We start from the raw sequence: 17,342 nt of genomic DNA on the forward strand, positions 1-17,342 counted from the left end.
ATTGATGTGTAAAGACACGAAACGATCGGTCTGTGCAAGAAACTGAACAGTATTTATATAGTTTTTTACCTCTGCAATGTCCGAACTGTCCTGAGCGCGTTCTCAACAGCCGGCCGTAAAGCAAGGAGGAGAAGAAGATGCGTCACGCGCCTGCTGTTGAGAACGTGCTCAGGATGCGCTCAGGACAGTTCGGACATTGCAGAGGTAAAAAACACGATATAAATACTGTTCAGTTTCTTGCACAGACCGATCGTTTCGTGTCTTTACACATCAATGTATCGTCAATTTTTGGATGAACTATCCCTTTAAGGAATGCCTTGTGTATGTCACGGGAGGTGAACTGTTTGTTATGCAAAGTATGAGGCTCCCATTTTAAAGGGGTCATATGCTGCTAAAAATAACATTATTTTGTGTATTTGGTGTTATGAAATGTGTTAATGCGGTTTAAAGTAAAAAAAAACATTATTTTCCACATACTGTACATTATTGTTTCTCCTCTATGCCCCGCCTTTTGGCGTGTTAGAATGAGCCGTTTTAGGTAGGTGTGGCTGACTCTGAACTTTTATAAAGAGTATCTCTTTGGATTTAAGACTTTAGCATTAACATTTTTAATATATTATATATATTATTAATTTATATTATTAGGCTTTTATTATTATTATTCTCTCACTGGAGGCTGAGACCCCCCCCCCAAAATTAAAATCCTAGAATCGCCCCCGGCAGATCGGATAAAGTTTTAACCCTTGGGTTAAGCAACTTTTCACACTTTGTAATGTTGAAAGGAGCCCACACTGCTTTGTGTCAATTACAGTGTGAATTGTGATGCCAGAATGTTAAAAAGAGTTATTTAGCAACAGACAACCAATAATAAACTGCCTCAGTGCTTACCTCACTAAATATCCATGCTGTCTACAACTGCAGAAACCTTCGCGCTGTTTATCATTCAAAACTGAAACAGTTAAAAATGCCGATGAACTGCACTGTAAAAGAGACATTATTATTATTATTCCTTTAAGTCTCATAAGACTTAATACTACCAAAGTGAACTTGGCGATATTTTCAAACGGACCTGCAGTTAATAAAACAGGTCACATCACATATGCCAATCAGGTATGGAGCCGTATTCATCCACTGAATATTATTGACCTAATAGTAAATATGCAAATAAGAACATTAACCCAGAGTTTACGTTTACAGTGTGGAATCTCGAAACCAGGATTAATTACTAACTGAGCAGCAGTGAAACATGCAACAAAATGACCTAGATTACGATTACCCCTGTTGCGAATGGGTTAACATTCAAGCGTGAAAAACGCCAAACCTTTTATGACAGCGAATGAAAGTGTTCTGTCGCCCTCTACCGTCACTTGACCACCACTGCATATTAAAATAGTCTATCTATCACATTACATCTAAAGTCTTTGATTAATAGGCAGACCAACTTTTATACAAATATGTAATTAATATTATTATATTTTAAAATTATAATACATTTTAATATTATGTTACTTTATGGACGGAGCAGAAAAGATTTTGATTGTCGAACGTTTTATTTATTCATTAGTAGATGCTTTTTTTTTTTTTTTTATCTAAAAAGGTTCTTCGTTTATAACGAAAAGTGAAATGAAAAGTGCCAATAGCCACAAACACAATTAAATTTGTTACTCCAGAGATTTCAAGAACTGTGTTTTATCAACAGATGTTTGTGGTCCGAATACATGTTGGACAATGAGTTAATTTAGTTATAAGTAATTTACTTTAAACAATTTTAAATCGTCTTGCAGACCCATCCCTAGTAGGGGTTGAGGTCCCCTAGTGGTTGAGAATCACTGGATCAGGAATTAGAGCGCTTCAGTTCACCGGTGTTCCCGATAGAGGGCGCGCTATGCGGAAGTGATGGAATCCACCACTGACAAGGCTGCAGGAGTCGCCAGGCTGGTTTAGCATAGAGGACTGTTAAGATTGTGTTCATGCAACATAGCGTTTAGCTGTACATCAGACGGGGAATAAATAGCCTTCATCATGTCAAAGAATACGGTGTCCGATCGTTTCCGTAAAGTGGATGTGGATGAATACGACGAGAACAAGTTTGTAGACGAGGAAGAGGGAGGAGAAAACCAGCTGGGTCCAGATGAGGCAGAGGTGGATTCTCTCATCAGACAATATCCTTCTTTATTCACCGGCCAACATGTACATGATCTGAAATAGTATTGCATTTTCACTGGCACCAGCTCATATAAATATTCTTCGTGTGCTTTATCTTTGAGTGGGTAATTATTACATCAGTAATGGATATAATACAGCTAATTAAATATTTTGCTGGAAAAAAATGTATAAATAATTGCAGCAAAAAGTTTTTAACAGAAGGAAAGTCGATTTAATTTTGTTTTACGTCAACATTTATATGCACTGATTTGCTTTTCATAATTCATAAGTTGCCTGATACACCAGCTGGCCTGTACATCAGACTCCACACAGACAGAACTGGTTTACTGGACAGGCACCGATCAGGTGACATGCAATATTGATAGCGTTGTCTATAGATCAGTTTTTACCTTTATAAGTGAAACGAGAATCGTCACAAACATACTTGTTTAGTTTCAATGTCCTCTCGTGCTGCATTATGAACATGTATTCGCTCATATCCACATCTCTGAAAAGTCCTGGCATGCCTTAACATTCCAGACATTCTTTTTAACAAAACTGTTTCTGAAAAATATGCTGATAACTACAACATATTAGTTTCAAACTGTGTGGAGTTTATAAATATTAGGTTCTTCTGTCATTTGAAACTGATGCATTATTTAGTATAAGGAAGTTGAATTCATGTCCTTATATGTCAATTTTGGAGTACCCAAGGCCTTATTTCCTGTTTCTAACTCCCCCTCCCCCTTCCCCTTTTCCTCAAATGCAGCGTGTCCACAGCATTTGGATATTGTATAGATGTATTCATGCATACATAGATATTTAAATTGTGTTGGTGTTTTTCTTAACTCCACTCTTCAAAGGGAACCTTATGGGTGCCCTGCAGGCAGTATTAAAAAGCCCACCAATCAACACAAAGAATCAGAACGTCAAGGTGAGTCATGCCACCTTTTTTCCTAAGGTCTTCCTCCGATGTCATATAAAATCATAGCATTTTGTTGTCAGATTCAAGATAATTTTGGATATACAATTGTATAGAAAATGTTGCATGGTTGCACATTAATGTTTTTTTTTTTGCTTATTCCAAAGTGTCATTAATATAAAACAACACCTGTAAACATGCAGCTAACTTCTCTGTTAAAGTGTAAGTTTTAAGCCTTGAAATAAGTTTCAAAATCATTCTTATGCTACACTGACTTCTAATAATTTCACACTGTTCTGGGACAATGTAAGTTTGGTAAGCAATGCAAGTACGAAATTCTACAAAAAGGACAGCAATAAATGCACATGCACAGCTATCCACTGTAATAACGACAGGGAGTTCCACTCACTTAACTGTAGTGGGCTTCAAAGTCGCAGAAATACACAAAACTTCATATAGTTGGATTATACTTGAATTTTTCTGACATTCTGGATGTAGGATCGTGCTGAAGGTCTAGTGCTTAAGGTGCTCAGCTCCTTTAAGAGCACTGACATAGAGAAGGGAGTTCAGTCTCTGGATAAAAATGGAGTAGATTTGCTCATGAAATACATCTACAAGGGGTTCGAGCGGCCGTCCGAGAACAGCAGCGCTGTCCTGCTGCAGTGGCATGAAAAGGTAGGGTTAAAAAGTAGCAGTGTAATAGCAATGTTCTAACAGCAAAGCATGTGTGAGGTCAGTAGTTAAATTCTTGCTCTGTATTCTCCTCAGGCTCTTTCTGCAGGTGGAGTGGGCTGCATTGTGAGGGTCCTAACAGCCAGGAAAACAGTGTAAACTGCAGCGGGTTAGCATAGCGCACAGAAAAACACAACTCAGCAGTGGGAAATCCTGCTGAGACACTCAGAACAAAGCGATGACTTTCCACAGGGTGCTGAAGAGGACCTCTCTGATTTCCATGCATTTTACCCTCTTCTGTTATATCACTCTTAACTCACATAGTTGAAAACGCATAACCGTGCCATCAGTCGTATGCTAGATTTATCGTAGCTTCTCTCAGGAATACTTTTCTACGCTCTTCTGTATTGTATTCAGCAATCTGAATACAAGAGACTTGTTAGAGTTTTATAAAATCTTGCTTAAGTTTATTATAACCTTTTATTATTAATAGTAATTCTTCTTTGAGAGAAATGTAACCTGTTATTTTAATCTGCATGTGTGTGAATGGCTTAAAATGAACAGTCACAAATTGGTCGGAGTGTCTTACTGGCACTACGTCTGTCCACAGTGACTGTGTCGGATTATGAATAATACTCTCCGGTGCATTAAACCTTCCCATCACTGATCCCTTCTCATTTGTTCTAAATCACCAGGCGTTATCCCATAGTATTTATTTTTTCATAACCAAAGCGCACTGGCTTAAATGCTCCTATAAGACATTAAGTTGCAATGCCTATTTTATGCATAATCTGAAACATCTCAGTAATTGTGACTTTCACTAATGCTGTTATAAAGTATTAATGTCCTGTCTTAATGTATCTGTGTAAGCATTTCAAAGCACTTCTTGCTGTGGACCATTGTTATTGTGTGTGTCAGAATGCATATGTCTGTATCCAGTGTGCGTCAGGAGGCATTTTTAAGCCAATCATGTTAAATACTGCCTCAAAGCAGATCATTACTGATCCAGTCTGATCTGAGATGTATCGTCTGATCACAGGGACCTGTCTCTACAATGCAGTAATACAGAAAGACTAAGTGCAAACACTCAATAAACCAAACCGGTATAATGACTGCCTTACAAAATATTCCTTTTTTATGTTTGTGCTTTTGTGATTGATTGAATAATAAAATGTTAAATATACTCTTAAGGACTTGACCTTTATATTTAGAATTTATATATGTAGGAATATTATGATGAAAGCTCTATTCACAGCATCTGCTGTAAAAACGCTGGACTACAGATTTCAGCGTTGGTTTGGTTAGTGTTTTTACAAATCTTGGGTCAAAACTATTTTCTCTGGTAACTGACATTGTCAGTGAAATAGTATTAAACCTACACTATTGCCTCCAATATACACTACCATTCAAAAGTGTGGGGTCATGTTACATTTTTTTAACCTTTTTTTTTTTTTTTTTTTAAGTTCTTTATCTCTTATGCTCACTGAGGCTGCATTTACGTGATCAGAAATACAGTAAAAACTGCAATATTGTGAAATATTACAATTTAAAATAACCATTTTCTATTTGAATATATTTTAAAATGTAATTTATTCCTGTGATGTCAGGGCTTTCAGCAGCTATTAAAGTCTTCAGTGTCACAGGATCATTTAGAAATCATATGCTGATTTGGTGCTCAAGAAACATTTATTATAATCAATGTTGTTTCTCAATATTTTTTGTAGAAACCATGATACAAGTTTCCAGGATTCCTTGATGAATAATAGGTTTAAAACAACATTTATCTAAAAATCTTTTGTAACATTGTCTTTACCGTCACGTTAAAAAAAAAACAAAAAAAAACACTGACTAATCCCAAACTTTTTAAAAAGTAGAGTAAGCAGCTCTGAAGTGAATGTATCATAATGAATGATTTGTACAATTTATTATTATTTTTAAAAAAAGCGAATACAACATAGTATTACAAAAAAAAAAAAAAAACACTTATATACATATCATTAAAATAGAATACACCTTGATTACTGACACAGTTACAAAAAATACTCCAAATGTCTATGAACCTGTAATGATAATGAAACATTGCTATTATGTGCATAATAACTGATTGACAATACTCTCTTCTAGAGTAAAGGTAGTGCTTACCTGAGGTGGACATCCTTTTCATTTTTACTGCAGATGTGGCTCAAACCCAAACCTCATCATTATGTTAAAAGCACAAAATTTAAACCAATAAAATCTTCCCCATCTCATTTCATAGAAAGCAATGGAGGGAATTGAGTTTCTTTCATATATTCAAGCAATTCTCAATAAGTTAATAGGTAGACATATATGCAAATGTATTCTATTAAACCACCCATAGTCCTGCTGTACATTCTGATGAAGGATTCTTGCGACCAAACCACTAACCTGCCAGCGGTCTTAAAACTGGTTTTACGTGAAGTCTGTCTTGAAGTCTGAACCTCAGAGAGCAGCGTTGTCTGTCTGCAGGACTCCGCAACTCAGCTCTTCCAGCCTAAAAGGCCTTTTACATGTCAACGTGACCTGTGAAAATCTCTTCAAGTGGTGGATCTGCACTCACACATACACACTAACACAAAGACCAATATGTCTCAGTCACACATGTACAAAAACGGCACCATTCTCAGAGGTTGCGCTATAAAAGAATTTATCCGGATGGATTGCAAACTCCGTCATGCTCTATTTTTATCTATCAGTAAATTATTGATACAGATGATATTTTTTTTGACAACACCAATATTACAGGAACTTCTGTGCCAAGAGCTTTTTTAGTCTTACCTTTTCGGCCTTTTCTTTTGCTTCCAAAATGTGAAACGGACAATACTTGCAATCTCTTGTTTCTCTCCCCAAATCCTCTCTCACATCTCTCTCCTGGTTTATTTTCACAGAGGTGCTTTAAAACCTTGTCGTCTCCCCTTTTCTGCACATCTAATCCCATTTAGAAACCCTTCCTGTGGGAATATTTCTAGCGTAAGGAAATTTAGGAAACGATTTCTTTTTTTTTATCTGTCAAAATGACGGAAAGCATTATGTTCAAAACTCAAAACTCATCAAATGACGGATTTCTTTTGTTTAGCGCAACCTCTGATCATTCCCTCTCTTCATAGGCTGTTGGACGTAGTAAAGTGCTCAGTAGGGATAAGCTGAGACAGCGATGTAGACAATAAAGGTGGTCTGGTACTCTATGCCTCCGTCAGCACTGTAAGACAGGGCTCGCACCTTCATGCGGTACGTGTGAGGTTCGCGCAGTGGCCGGGTGGTGAACAGAACGCCTTTGAGGTTTTCGTCCCGGAGGGCGAAGGGTAGAGTCGTGTTCTCATCGACCACTAAGAAGGAAGTGCGTGGGTGGACGACTCCATCCTGGGTGTAGGCAACCAGCCGTATCAGGTCCTGATTGGCGGCGATGCCGAAGGGCAGGGACAGCAGTTTGTACTCCAGTGCATACGGGCTCAGGGCACACTCCAGATCATTGGGTGGACAATTCTTCAGGCAGAACCTGAGAGGAAAGGCAGAACTCACTTTATTTTGAACAATCAGCTAAACAAAAGTAGAAAATTGCAAAGAAAAGAGTGTCAGTCTCACCCTGTGGCTGGATCTCTCTGATAGTTGGGAGGGCAAGGTGTGTCGATGCACTGGTAACTCCCTCTCATGTTGAAACACATCCGGTTTGCACCACACTGAATGTTCTGCTCCAGGCATTCATCAATGTCTATTCATACAAAGACCAAAAGTGAGCAATGCACAAACCTCTTAAACTTAGTATATTTAGATTTGTTTTTTGAGAAGTTAACATATGTATTGTGTGTGTGTGTGTTTCTTATTGAATGTCTTAATTTTCTTACCTTGGCAGGTTTTGCCATTGGTCATAAGGCGATAGCCGCTGGGACACAAACACCTATGGCTGCCTGGTGTGTTCATACATTCGTGTTGACATGTATCCCTCTGTTCACACTCATTAATATCTAAAAACACAAGACAGGTAAGTAATTCAATATTATCTGGAAATGGTGCCATTTGTGTGTGTTCATGTCTTACTACTGATATGATTAACAGGACATCAAACATATTGACATTAAGAAATTAGTATATACTATAAAATAACTTTTAAAATGAAACATTAATCAGGACAACTGCCAATTTGCATGCACCAATTCATTACTCTTATGTCTGAATGGGTATATACAATAAAAAAAGTTCAATTTAAAATAATAAATTATTGCTTTTACTATATTCCTTTTTCTAAAATGCTTGATGCAACTCACTGTGTTCTATGGAGCCACTAAAGGGAAGTTGATGGAACTGGAAGAAATTTTTGTGTTCACTTGTAAAACTTTTGCGTTTCCCTAAGAAAGTATATGTTCGGTCTCAAGTTCAAGAAACTTTGCATTTGCTTAGACAAACTTTTGTATTCTTTGCAAGTGAATGCAAAGCTTCTCAGGAGAATGCAAAACTTTGTCAAGTGGACACAAAAACAATGACATTTTTTTTCCCCTCGCATCTCACGTTTTCATGGCTATGTCCCCTTGGGAGTTCCGTAGTGTTCAATCCCATCTCCCTGCTTTAAAAATATATATATATATTTTTTTTTTTTACATCATATGTACCAAGTACATATCTTCTAAATTACTTAATTTCACATATTTATATAATACATCAAAACTACTACCTGAATTTCCTCCATTTTGATTCAAAATGCTACTTTCTCCTGAATTGTTCTGGCACTTATGGCACTGTTTTCACATAGTATTATAAAAATATAAATATACATAATCCATAAAAAATATATACTGTATATATATACAGTATATATATATATATATAATCCATTAGTTTATCAGTGTAATAGCAGCGGTTTTCAATACTCTAATCTTTTAGGAGCAAGAGTACTGTATACATATACGTACATCTGACCTTGCATATGACATGAAACCCAAATTCTACAGCTCAACAGTTGCTCTTGAAGTTACCTAAACACTGGCCATTGTTTGCCTGAAAACCAGGGCGGCATGTATTAGTATCCCTACGACTGCGTGGAGGTGCATTGTTCGCTCTGTTGGCCATGTGACGCCCCCCAATGGGGACATATGAGTGGAAACTCTGGGAGGTCAGGCTATGGTAGCGCTGCTGGTAGGAGCTCCGATCAGAAGAGGACTGGGATGTTCTATACCCATATGAGAAACTTTCATAGCTGGGCAAGCGCTCTAGTCCGGCACAGGACTTGCCATCGCCCAGCAGGTGGAGCCCCGGTGGGCACAGGCACTTGTAGCTGCCAGGGCTGTTCACGCACTGATAGGCACAGGGCACCGGTACCAGCTCGCACTCGTTTATATCTGCTCTCACAGCAAGGCCAACACAGAGAAAAAGAAATAGGGGAAACAAAGAGGGAAAATAAAGGAAATATAGTTCAAAGATCAAAAGAAGAAAATGAAAAAGAAGGGGATGAGAAAAAATACTGGACATGAGTAGCTATCCCTCAAAAGCATGTTTCTCATGCAAAAATACATATTATTGTATTTTTGTTGTAAAATATTCAGTGTATTTAATGATTCCTCACAAGGAGCATCATTTCTATTAATTAAATTCAGTTAACTCTGTGATTCATTGTCAGTACTGAAACTTAATGGGAACAACTGAGAACTGAAGAAAAACTCTGAATGCCAAAATGGCACTTTTAATCCCAACTGAATGTCACTAGAGGACATTCAGCAAACATTAAAAAGTGCCAAAGCAGAGCACTTCAGGGGAGAATCCCAAGCAGAAGGTTGAAGGGTAAGATTAAAGACACAGATAGAGGAAGGACATAGTCGTGCTGGCCTTGCTTTAAGAGTGAACCTACTTACCGCTGTAATACTGCAAAAAACTTGCAACACCTTACTGACAATTACATATGTAGACATACAAAGACTTGGATCCTTGATTGGGTATCAGTTACTTGTTTATGTTATATGTATGTTTAGGGTTATATGTTGGTTAGTTTAATAGCACTGTGGCAACATAACCAAGCTGAGTGGAAGGAAGTGACATCACAGGTTCTGAATGCTGTTTAGGTGAGGGTTGGTTCACAGAAATGTAGCAAAAGAGTGAAGGAGATGAAAATGAAGGCAGGGATGCAGGTTGGTGTTTGGCAGGAGAACAGCCTGGGATGTTGGGAGAGGATTAGAGTTAGGTGTGGGGGAATTAGACTACGTACCAAGGCAGGGGCGGCCCACACCCTGAGAGCGGTAGCCCCTCGGACAGGTGCAGTGGTAGCTACCTCTTGTGTTTTCACAGATCTGATTATACCTGCACTGATGTGTGCCATCATGGCATTCATCAATGTCTGTAAGCAGAACAAAAATGAATTAATCTTTGATCATAATCCAATTATGTAACAATAAATGTATAAATAAAAAACAAAAGTTGTTTAATTAATTCGATTTATATATACATAATGTAATTTTAATAAAATAAAATTATAATTGTACAATAAATATATTTAATATTTTACTGTACAACACAATAGTCCTCGGCCCAAAACATAAGCAACAACATTACAAACCTATGCATGTGCCATTGCCTCCTTTGGTCATGCCAGTAGGGCAGAGGTCAATGCAAGTGTATCCACCACGTGTGTTTTTACACTGCTGATCTGAGCGACACACTCTCTGTTTGCATTCGTTTATGTCTGAGGAGAAACAAGCAGCACTTTAGTTGCACAGTTGCATATTTTTACCAACCCAGCAAGACTGAGCAATATGTCATGAGACAGGTTTTAAACATACCAATACAGCGTCGATTCCTTATTTGGTACCCCGGCTCACAAGCACAGCGAAAGCTGCCAATGGTGTTTAGACAGTGCTGATGGCAGGGGTTGGATTCCTGACACTCGTTCACATCTGCAAAAGCAAGATTAAAGCAATTCAAATGTATTCTAGAATGAAGATAATGATGAATAGAGCATTAATATAAATTACAGTATGCCATATAAAAATACACGCGTCAACAATATACAAACATAAACTTATGAAACTAGGAAAAACTGTGCACCCGAGCAGCTCAGCCCATCTGCTGTCCTCCTAAAGCCCCGCCCACAGCGCATCACACAGCGATAGGAGCCAATGGTGTTCTCACAGTCTTGTCCATTATGGCACATGTGACCACCCAATGAACACTCATCAATATCTAGGGTAAACATAAATGAAAGCAGTTGCTCAGTTGAGATTTCAGAAATATCAATATCATACACTACCATTCAGAGGTAAACTTATTTAAACTGTTGTACCTTGGCATGTTCTACCATCAGCTGAGATGGTTAGTCCTCTGGGACAGGAACAGTAGTACGTGCCTACAGCATTGTGACAGGCATGTGAGCAGGGGTTTCTCTCCACACACTCGTTCTCATCTTCATCAGCAAAAAAGGGACAAGCACAGAATCTCAGCAATGAAACTCTTTGTATATTCACAAATGAATACTATTATCTCTATCACAGTAAAAGCATTAAATACGGTCTGACTGTACCTGAACAATATGGCCCAGCAGGGTCCAGTTGAAAACCACTGGGACACTGATTACTGCGCTCTCCTGAGGATGAAAATACATCATAATTGGAGAGGGATAGGTTTTAAAACTCATTTAAACTATTAAATATAACAGTTTGAACTGAATAAGTAATTAAATCATAATGATATGCTACAATTTGTTAATGAGGTTTAGGGATGCATATGATGTTTGTATTAAATTTAATAAAATTTTAAACCAGGCATTAAAACATTAGTATTTTTAAAACTTGGCATTGAAAATGCATTGTATTTATATATATATATTCGTATTATATCCTATATTCGTCTCAGTTCAAGCAGCATGCGAATCAATGACATTTTCATCTTTAATATTTGCAGCACGAAATAAACATTAATAGATATTTGAATGCATGTTGAAAAAATCTGAACAATTTAATACAAACGAATGTTTCATGAAATCGATAAATTAGAGTTTAAAAAAAACGTCAATGAGCCTACCTTTTATTGCTGTTTTTTTATGTTAAATGTGAAAAATGACAGGTTGGATGCAACAGACTTTTTATTTTTATTTATTTATTTATTTTATTTTATTTATTTTTTTTGGGGGGAAAAAAAAATAGGCCATGATATCTGCTTCCAATACCATTTCTAATAAAATAATATAATATCAGTGACTGATACATCATTCATACCTAATGATTTTTTACCTAATGCAGACTGTATGTGTATTGTACCTTTAGCAATGGTGGCATGGATGGCAAACTCCAGCATCTCTTCTAGTGGACGGTACAGAGCGCCGATAGCTGAGGCGTGGAGAGTCTGCACCAGATAGGGCATCTTTCCTTTGGAGGGTCTGTATGTGATGGTATGATTCCAAGAGTAAGGCACGCTCACCCTGTCTATACTGAACAAGCGTGTGGACAGAGCAAATAGCTGACCAGGGCCAGTCTGGATGTAGTCTTCAGTGTAGTCCTGGAGTTTAAAAAAGATATTTTAATGTGATAAAAGTTGATACTGTGTAACATCATATTTTCAAGTATAAAAAGAAATAACAGTCAATGAATTCAGTGATAGAGGTTCTACCTTAAGACTGATATCTGCATTGGATGGAAGTTGCAGGATATGCCCATTTACTACAATGTCCAGCAGAAGTACTCCATCTGAGTCCAGCCCTCGTGCCACATGGGTCATTCTGAGAATTTCTCCTATAGCCAACAAAATACAAATTAAATGAGGAAAACTGAGGAAAAGTTTTTAAGGATCTCTATACATCAATGTGACGCCTCGTACCTGTGGCAAACTCCACCTGAGTCTCACGTCTGAAGATGCCATCTGTGAGAGTGTAACCATTGACAGCTTCACTCAGCTCCTGTGCTGTGGTCCAGTATATGGGGTTCAGGATGGAGATCAACTTCCTCATAGCAGGGCCTGGATGGGTTAGCAGAACATATACAAGCACCAACTCAAATTACAGTTTTCTTTCTAGTTCTTGATAAATAGTCTTAGAACTATTAGAACATTGCCACACAACAAAATAATTGATATACTGACAAATACTGTACAGTATAACATTTTGGAATAGTAAATATGATGCATTGCTGCTCATAACAAAAACTCAGAAGCAGAGACTGACCAAGACTCCTGGGTATGTTAGTGATGGTGGCCTGTATAACTCTCCCTCCAGTGGGACTGCTGGAGATGGTGGCATTGAGGATGGCAATGCCAAACTCCACATCATTAATGGTCCCGATGATGCTTCCTCTGGCTGTCTGAGGGCCACCTTGAAGAGAAAAAAGAAAAAGTTTAGACAATCATATCTTGTGTAGTTTAAATGAAATTTAAATACAAAATTTCTTGATGTAAGTCTTGATTAAGAACCATACATAGCTGTAAATGTACCTGGACATGGCTGTATATTACATCTTGATAACTGGGTGGAGTCTCCTGGGCAGGGGCGGCCGTTGTTGCTGGGTGATGGATTGTTACAAAGTCTGACACGTGTCCGTTCTCCACCTCCACAGGATGCTGAACATTCACCCCAGAACTCCCATGAACCCCACTTACCATCAACTTCTCACACACACACACACACACACGCACACACAGAAAGGTGTGTAATCAGTTACAGTAAAAATTTATCCAAATAATGCTATTCAAGTTCTAATCAAATAATCTTGTCAATAATAACCTAAAATGTATGTAGCATATCTTGTATATTTATTAATGTACAGGAACTAGAAAGTGTGGGTGTTTGTGCGTTGTACAATATACACTACTGTTCAAAAGTTTCGGGTTAGTGATGTTTTTTGGAGAAGTTACATTTTTATTTGGCAAAGATGCATTAAATTGGTCAAAAGTGACAGTAAAAACTTTTACACTGTTACAAAAATGTCTCTTTCAAATAAATGATGTTCTTTTGAAATATTCTATTTATAAAAGAATCCTGTAAATCCAGGAAAATTTTTCAGAAATTTAAGAAAAATATTAAGCAGCACAACTGTTTCCAACACTGATAATAATAATAAGAAATGTTTCTTGAGAACCAAATCAGAAGATTAGAATGATTTCTGAAGGACCATGTGACACTGAAGACTGAAGTAATGGCTGCTAAAATAGCTTTGCCATGCAAGGAATACATTTCAAAAAATATATATATATTTTTAATTTTTTAAATTATAATATTATTATTTCACAATATTACTTTTTTACTGTATTTTTTATCAAATTAATGCAGTCATAAGAGAACATGAGAGACGTCTTTCAAATTAAAAACAAAAAATCTCACCAACCTCAAACTTTTGAACTGTAGTGTATGTAAGAGTGCTATACCAGGGCAGTTGGCTGTGTTGCACTTCTGGATTTGCGAGTCTGATCCAGTGCACGCTCTGCCTCCATTCGCTGGTCGAGGATTGTCACATGTTCTGTAGCGACGCATTTGACCACCATTGCAGGTTCTGCTACAACTTCCCCAGCTGTTCCATGGGCCCCAGTTACCATGAACTATGAAGAGAGATTATTTGTACTTACTGCTTTCTTTATTATGTGTCTGTGTTTACCATATGTGACCCTGGACCACAAAACCAGTCTTAGGTCGCTGGGGTATATTTGTAGCAATAGCCAAAAATACATTGTATGGGTCAAAATTATAGATTTTTCTTTTATGCCAAAAATCATTAGGATATTAAGTAAAGATCATGTTCCATGAAGATATTTTGTAAATTTCCTACCATAAATATATCAAAACTTAATTTTTGATTAGTAATATGCATTGCTAAGAACTTAATTTTGACAACTTTAAAGGCAATTTTCTCAATATTTAGATTTTTTTGCACCCTCAGATTCCAGATTTTCAAATAGTTGTTTGTCCTATCCTAACAAATAGGACAAATATTGTCCTATCCTAACAAACCATACATCAATGGAAAGCTTATTTATTCAGCTTTCAGGTGATGTATAAATCTCAATTTCAAAACATTTACACTTAAGACTGGTTTTGTGGTCCAGGGTCACATATGTTACGTGTTTACTCACTAGGACAGGGTTCATTGTTGCAGAAATCAATGTGGATGTCATTTCCCTCACACTGCCGTCCCCCATTTTGGGGGGCGGGGCTTGCACAGACACGCGTCCTTTGCCGTGTACCACCTCCACAGGACACACTACATGCCCCCCAGCTTACCCAGGATGACCACTTGCCATCCACTGTTGAAAATGGGAAGAAAAGATAAGCCAATGCTTTTTATACCAGGATTTGATTGATCATGAAGTAGACATGTGCCGGTATTCGGTAATACGATATATCATGATAATGAACATGCATGATATTGTTATCGTAGGCGCTTCAAAATACCATACATAATTATTTATGCACAATACCACTGTATGCTGCGTCAAACACGCATGCGCACTGATGTAAACAAGCCGAACACTGATGAAAAGTGCATGGCAGAAGGAGTGAAGGAGTTGCACTGAATGAAAATCCACATTCACTCTCTGACAGCAGATGGTGCTGATGGAACCGCAGAAATGCAGCCGTTACACCAGTAACCCCGTAAACAAAGCAGCTGCACTACTTTCTATTTCTGAACAGGATTTAAATGTTTCAAACAGCCACTCAGATTTTTGTATTCACTATGGGGTTCATCGCAGCGCCAAATAATAAATACTTAGACTTAATACATTTTTTACATTCTAATCTGGACTACAACATGCCCTAGATATTGTTTGAAAATGTTTTGATCCTTAATTGTTCAGTCACACTTTAAGGCTCCATTAGTTAACATTATTTAATTCATTAGTTAACAAACTGCCAATGAAAAATTATTCTAAAGCATTTATTCATCCTAGTTAAAGGTGCAATAGGTGATTGTCTTCAGAAACATTTTTTGTTATGCTGGCTGAAAGTCTCTTCACATCCCGATAGCAATCATTAAGTTAAGTGGTCTAAGTGTATTTATCTGTGTAGGGTTAAGGAAAGGGTTACATCTGTATTTATATATTCTGTGGAAGGCATAGAACCAAGAAATTTTCGTCCGAGCGTTTTAATTGGCTTTCCTACCTGCCTATCAACTTATGTATTTGCCTTACCTCTGCGCACCCTGTTCGCGCAGACAGGATACGTCATCAGCACGTTCACGTACGCTGTGCAGACAGATTGAGAATGGCAGACAAACATCAACAACCCGATCTTCCTTCCTGGTATTGTAGAACTTTTACTAACTGTACTATAAAGTTTTCTCACTGGTGAATGACACATGATGTAGCCCAGCGGTTCCCAATTCCAGTCCTCGCGCCGTCCTCCAGTCCTCCAACCAGCTCGTTAGAAGTAAGCTACGTGCATGAACTGTGTTCCGATTGACATGCTCCCTACACAGTGTTCTTTGCTCCCTACTCACTGAGCAGGGGAAATCTGTAGAACTGGAATCATGGCAGAATATCTGGTGATGTCCATTTCGCAGGGCACTTACAGTCGAATAGAACAAACATCGCACATGATAAGAAATACATATGAAATCTTCTTTATGACGTATACAGCCTACAAATGCGACCTCCGGAGGATGCAGCCTTCCGTTTGAGAAACGGCCGTTGTCTCTGGTCATCTGGTCTGTGAGCGTATGTGCGTTCAGGGGGCGTGGCTTTGGACGGCGATTGCGGGGAGGGTGGGACGTTACATTTAATAACATGTTATTAAAATCAAAATTTGTAACTGTATTATTTCATGGACCCAAGCTAACATGAACTAACAGTTGCATTTTTTAAACAAAGACATTTCTGTAACAAATGTAGCTATTTCTCTATGTTAATATAAGTGCATAAGGTTAACTAAAGAGACCTTATTGAAAAGTGTTACCTATTGTTCTTTATAATTCTTTTGCACTTTAATCCATTTGAAACATTTATTGCATTTAAATGTTAATTTTGTTATCAGAAAAAAGTTATATAACCTGCTATACTGTATTTTGACAACATTTTTGCAACTTATTTCAATATCGTGATAATACCGTTGTAATGCCCCTGTGGACTGTTTATTGTGGTTTCTTCCCCTTTTGTTGGTTTAGCCCATACTATCATTATTTAATTACCCTCATTGTGCTCACCTGTCTGCCACTAATTATCTGCCCTATATCTGTTCCTGTCTCTTGTAGTTGAGTTGGTCGGTTATTGTGAATGTTACCCCGAGTGTGTGTGTCTCATCTTCCAGAATCTGCCTTGTGTCTACATTAAATATCTTTATTGGAATCCTTGTCGTCCTCGTCATCCTGCCTGCCTCCACACACCGTGACCGTGACAGAATAACTGACCCAAAAGTAAAGTATAGCGGCGTCTTTCCCCTCGTTTGTTTTTCCGGTTTTTGTCAGTTGTTATTTTCGTGTTATGGATTACCCCGCCTTCCAAATCCTCCTGCTGGAGCAGGGGGAATGCTCTCTTGAGGACCACACGAACGACTTTCTGTCCCTGGCATGGCTGAGTGTGAGCTGACTATGGTGGGACTTAAGGGCCAGAATATGGAGGGAAGTCAGTGTCAAAACGAGGAGGAGAGACCTCGGAATCCTCAGTTTAGCCCAGGAAGGGCTCCCGATCCCCT

The 17,342-nt window shown here is 38.0% G+C and overlaps 2 protein-coding genes and 1 long non-coding RNA gene across 3 annotated transcripts in view; 1 reads left to right on the forward strand and 2 right to left on the reverse strand.

Moving 5' to 3' along the window:
- The window catches only part of LOC107696182 (uncharacterized), a 3,284-nt gene extending 2,033 nt beyond the window's left edge, over positions 1–1,251 (reverse strand). The window contains exons 1-2 of the long non-coding RNA XR_001635063.1: positions 1,070–1,251; positions 889–980 (exon numbers count right to left, since the gene is read on the reverse strand). This is a non-coding gene — a long non-coding RNA (uncharacterized LOC107696182). The remainder of the gene's footprint in view (positions 1–888; positions 981–1,069) is intronic.
- Positions 1,252–1,829: 578 nt separating this feature from the next.
- On the forward strand, positions 1,830–4,812 carry LOC107696169 (actin-related protein 2/3 complex subunit 5-like). Its single transcript, XM_016496386.1, has 4 exons — positions 1,830–2,162; positions 3,007–3,079; positions 3,566–3,742; positions 3,836–4,812. Exons 1-4 carry the CDS (start codon positions 2,023–2,025, stop codon positions 3,896–3,898), a joined length of 453 nt encoding a protein of 150 aa, XP_016351872.1. The 5' UTR covers positions 1,830–2,022; the 3' UTR covers positions 3,899–4,812.
- A 943-nt stretch (positions 4,813–5,755) lies between these two features.
- The window catches only part of LOC107696172 (hemicentin-1-like), a 93,986-nt gene continuing 82,399 nt past the window's right edge, over positions 5,756–17,342 (reverse strand). Inside the window, exons 91-107 of the mRNA XM_016496389.1 lie at positions 14,789–14,959; positions 14,087–14,257; positions 13,157–13,327; positions 12,891–13,037; positions 12,548–12,685; positions 12,341–12,462; positions 11,992–12,229; positions 11,256–11,318; positions 11,019–11,138; positions 10,784–10,918; positions 10,519–10,632; positions 10,296–10,421; positions 9,948–10,076; positions 8,725–9,087; positions 7,600–7,719; positions 7,340–7,466; positions 5,756–7,253 (exon numbers count right to left, since the gene is read on the reverse strand). Coding sequence (XP_016351875.1) covers positions 6,887–7,253; positions 7,340–7,466; positions 7,600–7,719; positions 8,725–9,087; positions 9,948–10,076; positions 10,296–10,421; positions 10,519–10,632; positions 10,784–10,918; positions 11,019–11,138; positions 11,256–11,318; positions 11,992–12,229; positions 12,341–12,462; positions 12,548–12,685; positions 12,891–13,037; positions 13,157–13,327; positions 14,087–14,257; positions 14,789–14,959 — 2,822 coding nt within the window. The 3' untranslated portion in view covers positions 5,756–6,886. The remainder of the gene's footprint in view (positions 7,254–7,339; positions 7,467–7,599; positions 7,720–8,724; positions 9,088–9,947; positions 10,077–10,295; positions 10,422–10,518; positions 10,633–10,783; positions 10,919–11,018; positions 11,139–11,255; positions 11,319–11,991; positions 12,230–12,340; positions 12,463–12,547; positions 12,686–12,890; positions 13,038–13,156; positions 13,328–14,086; positions 14,258–14,788; positions 14,960–17,342) is intronic.

The sequence above is a fragment of the Sinocyclocheilus anshuiensis genome, unplaced genomic scaffold (assembly GCF_001515605.1).
Source record: "Sinocyclocheilus anshuiensis isolate Anshui unplaced genomic scaffold, SAMN03320099.WGS_v1.1 scaffold306, whole genome shotgun sequence".
Lineage (NCBI taxonomy): Eukaryota > Metazoa > Chordata > Actinopteri > Cypriniformes > Cyprinidae > Sinocyclocheilus > Sinocyclocheilus anshuiensis.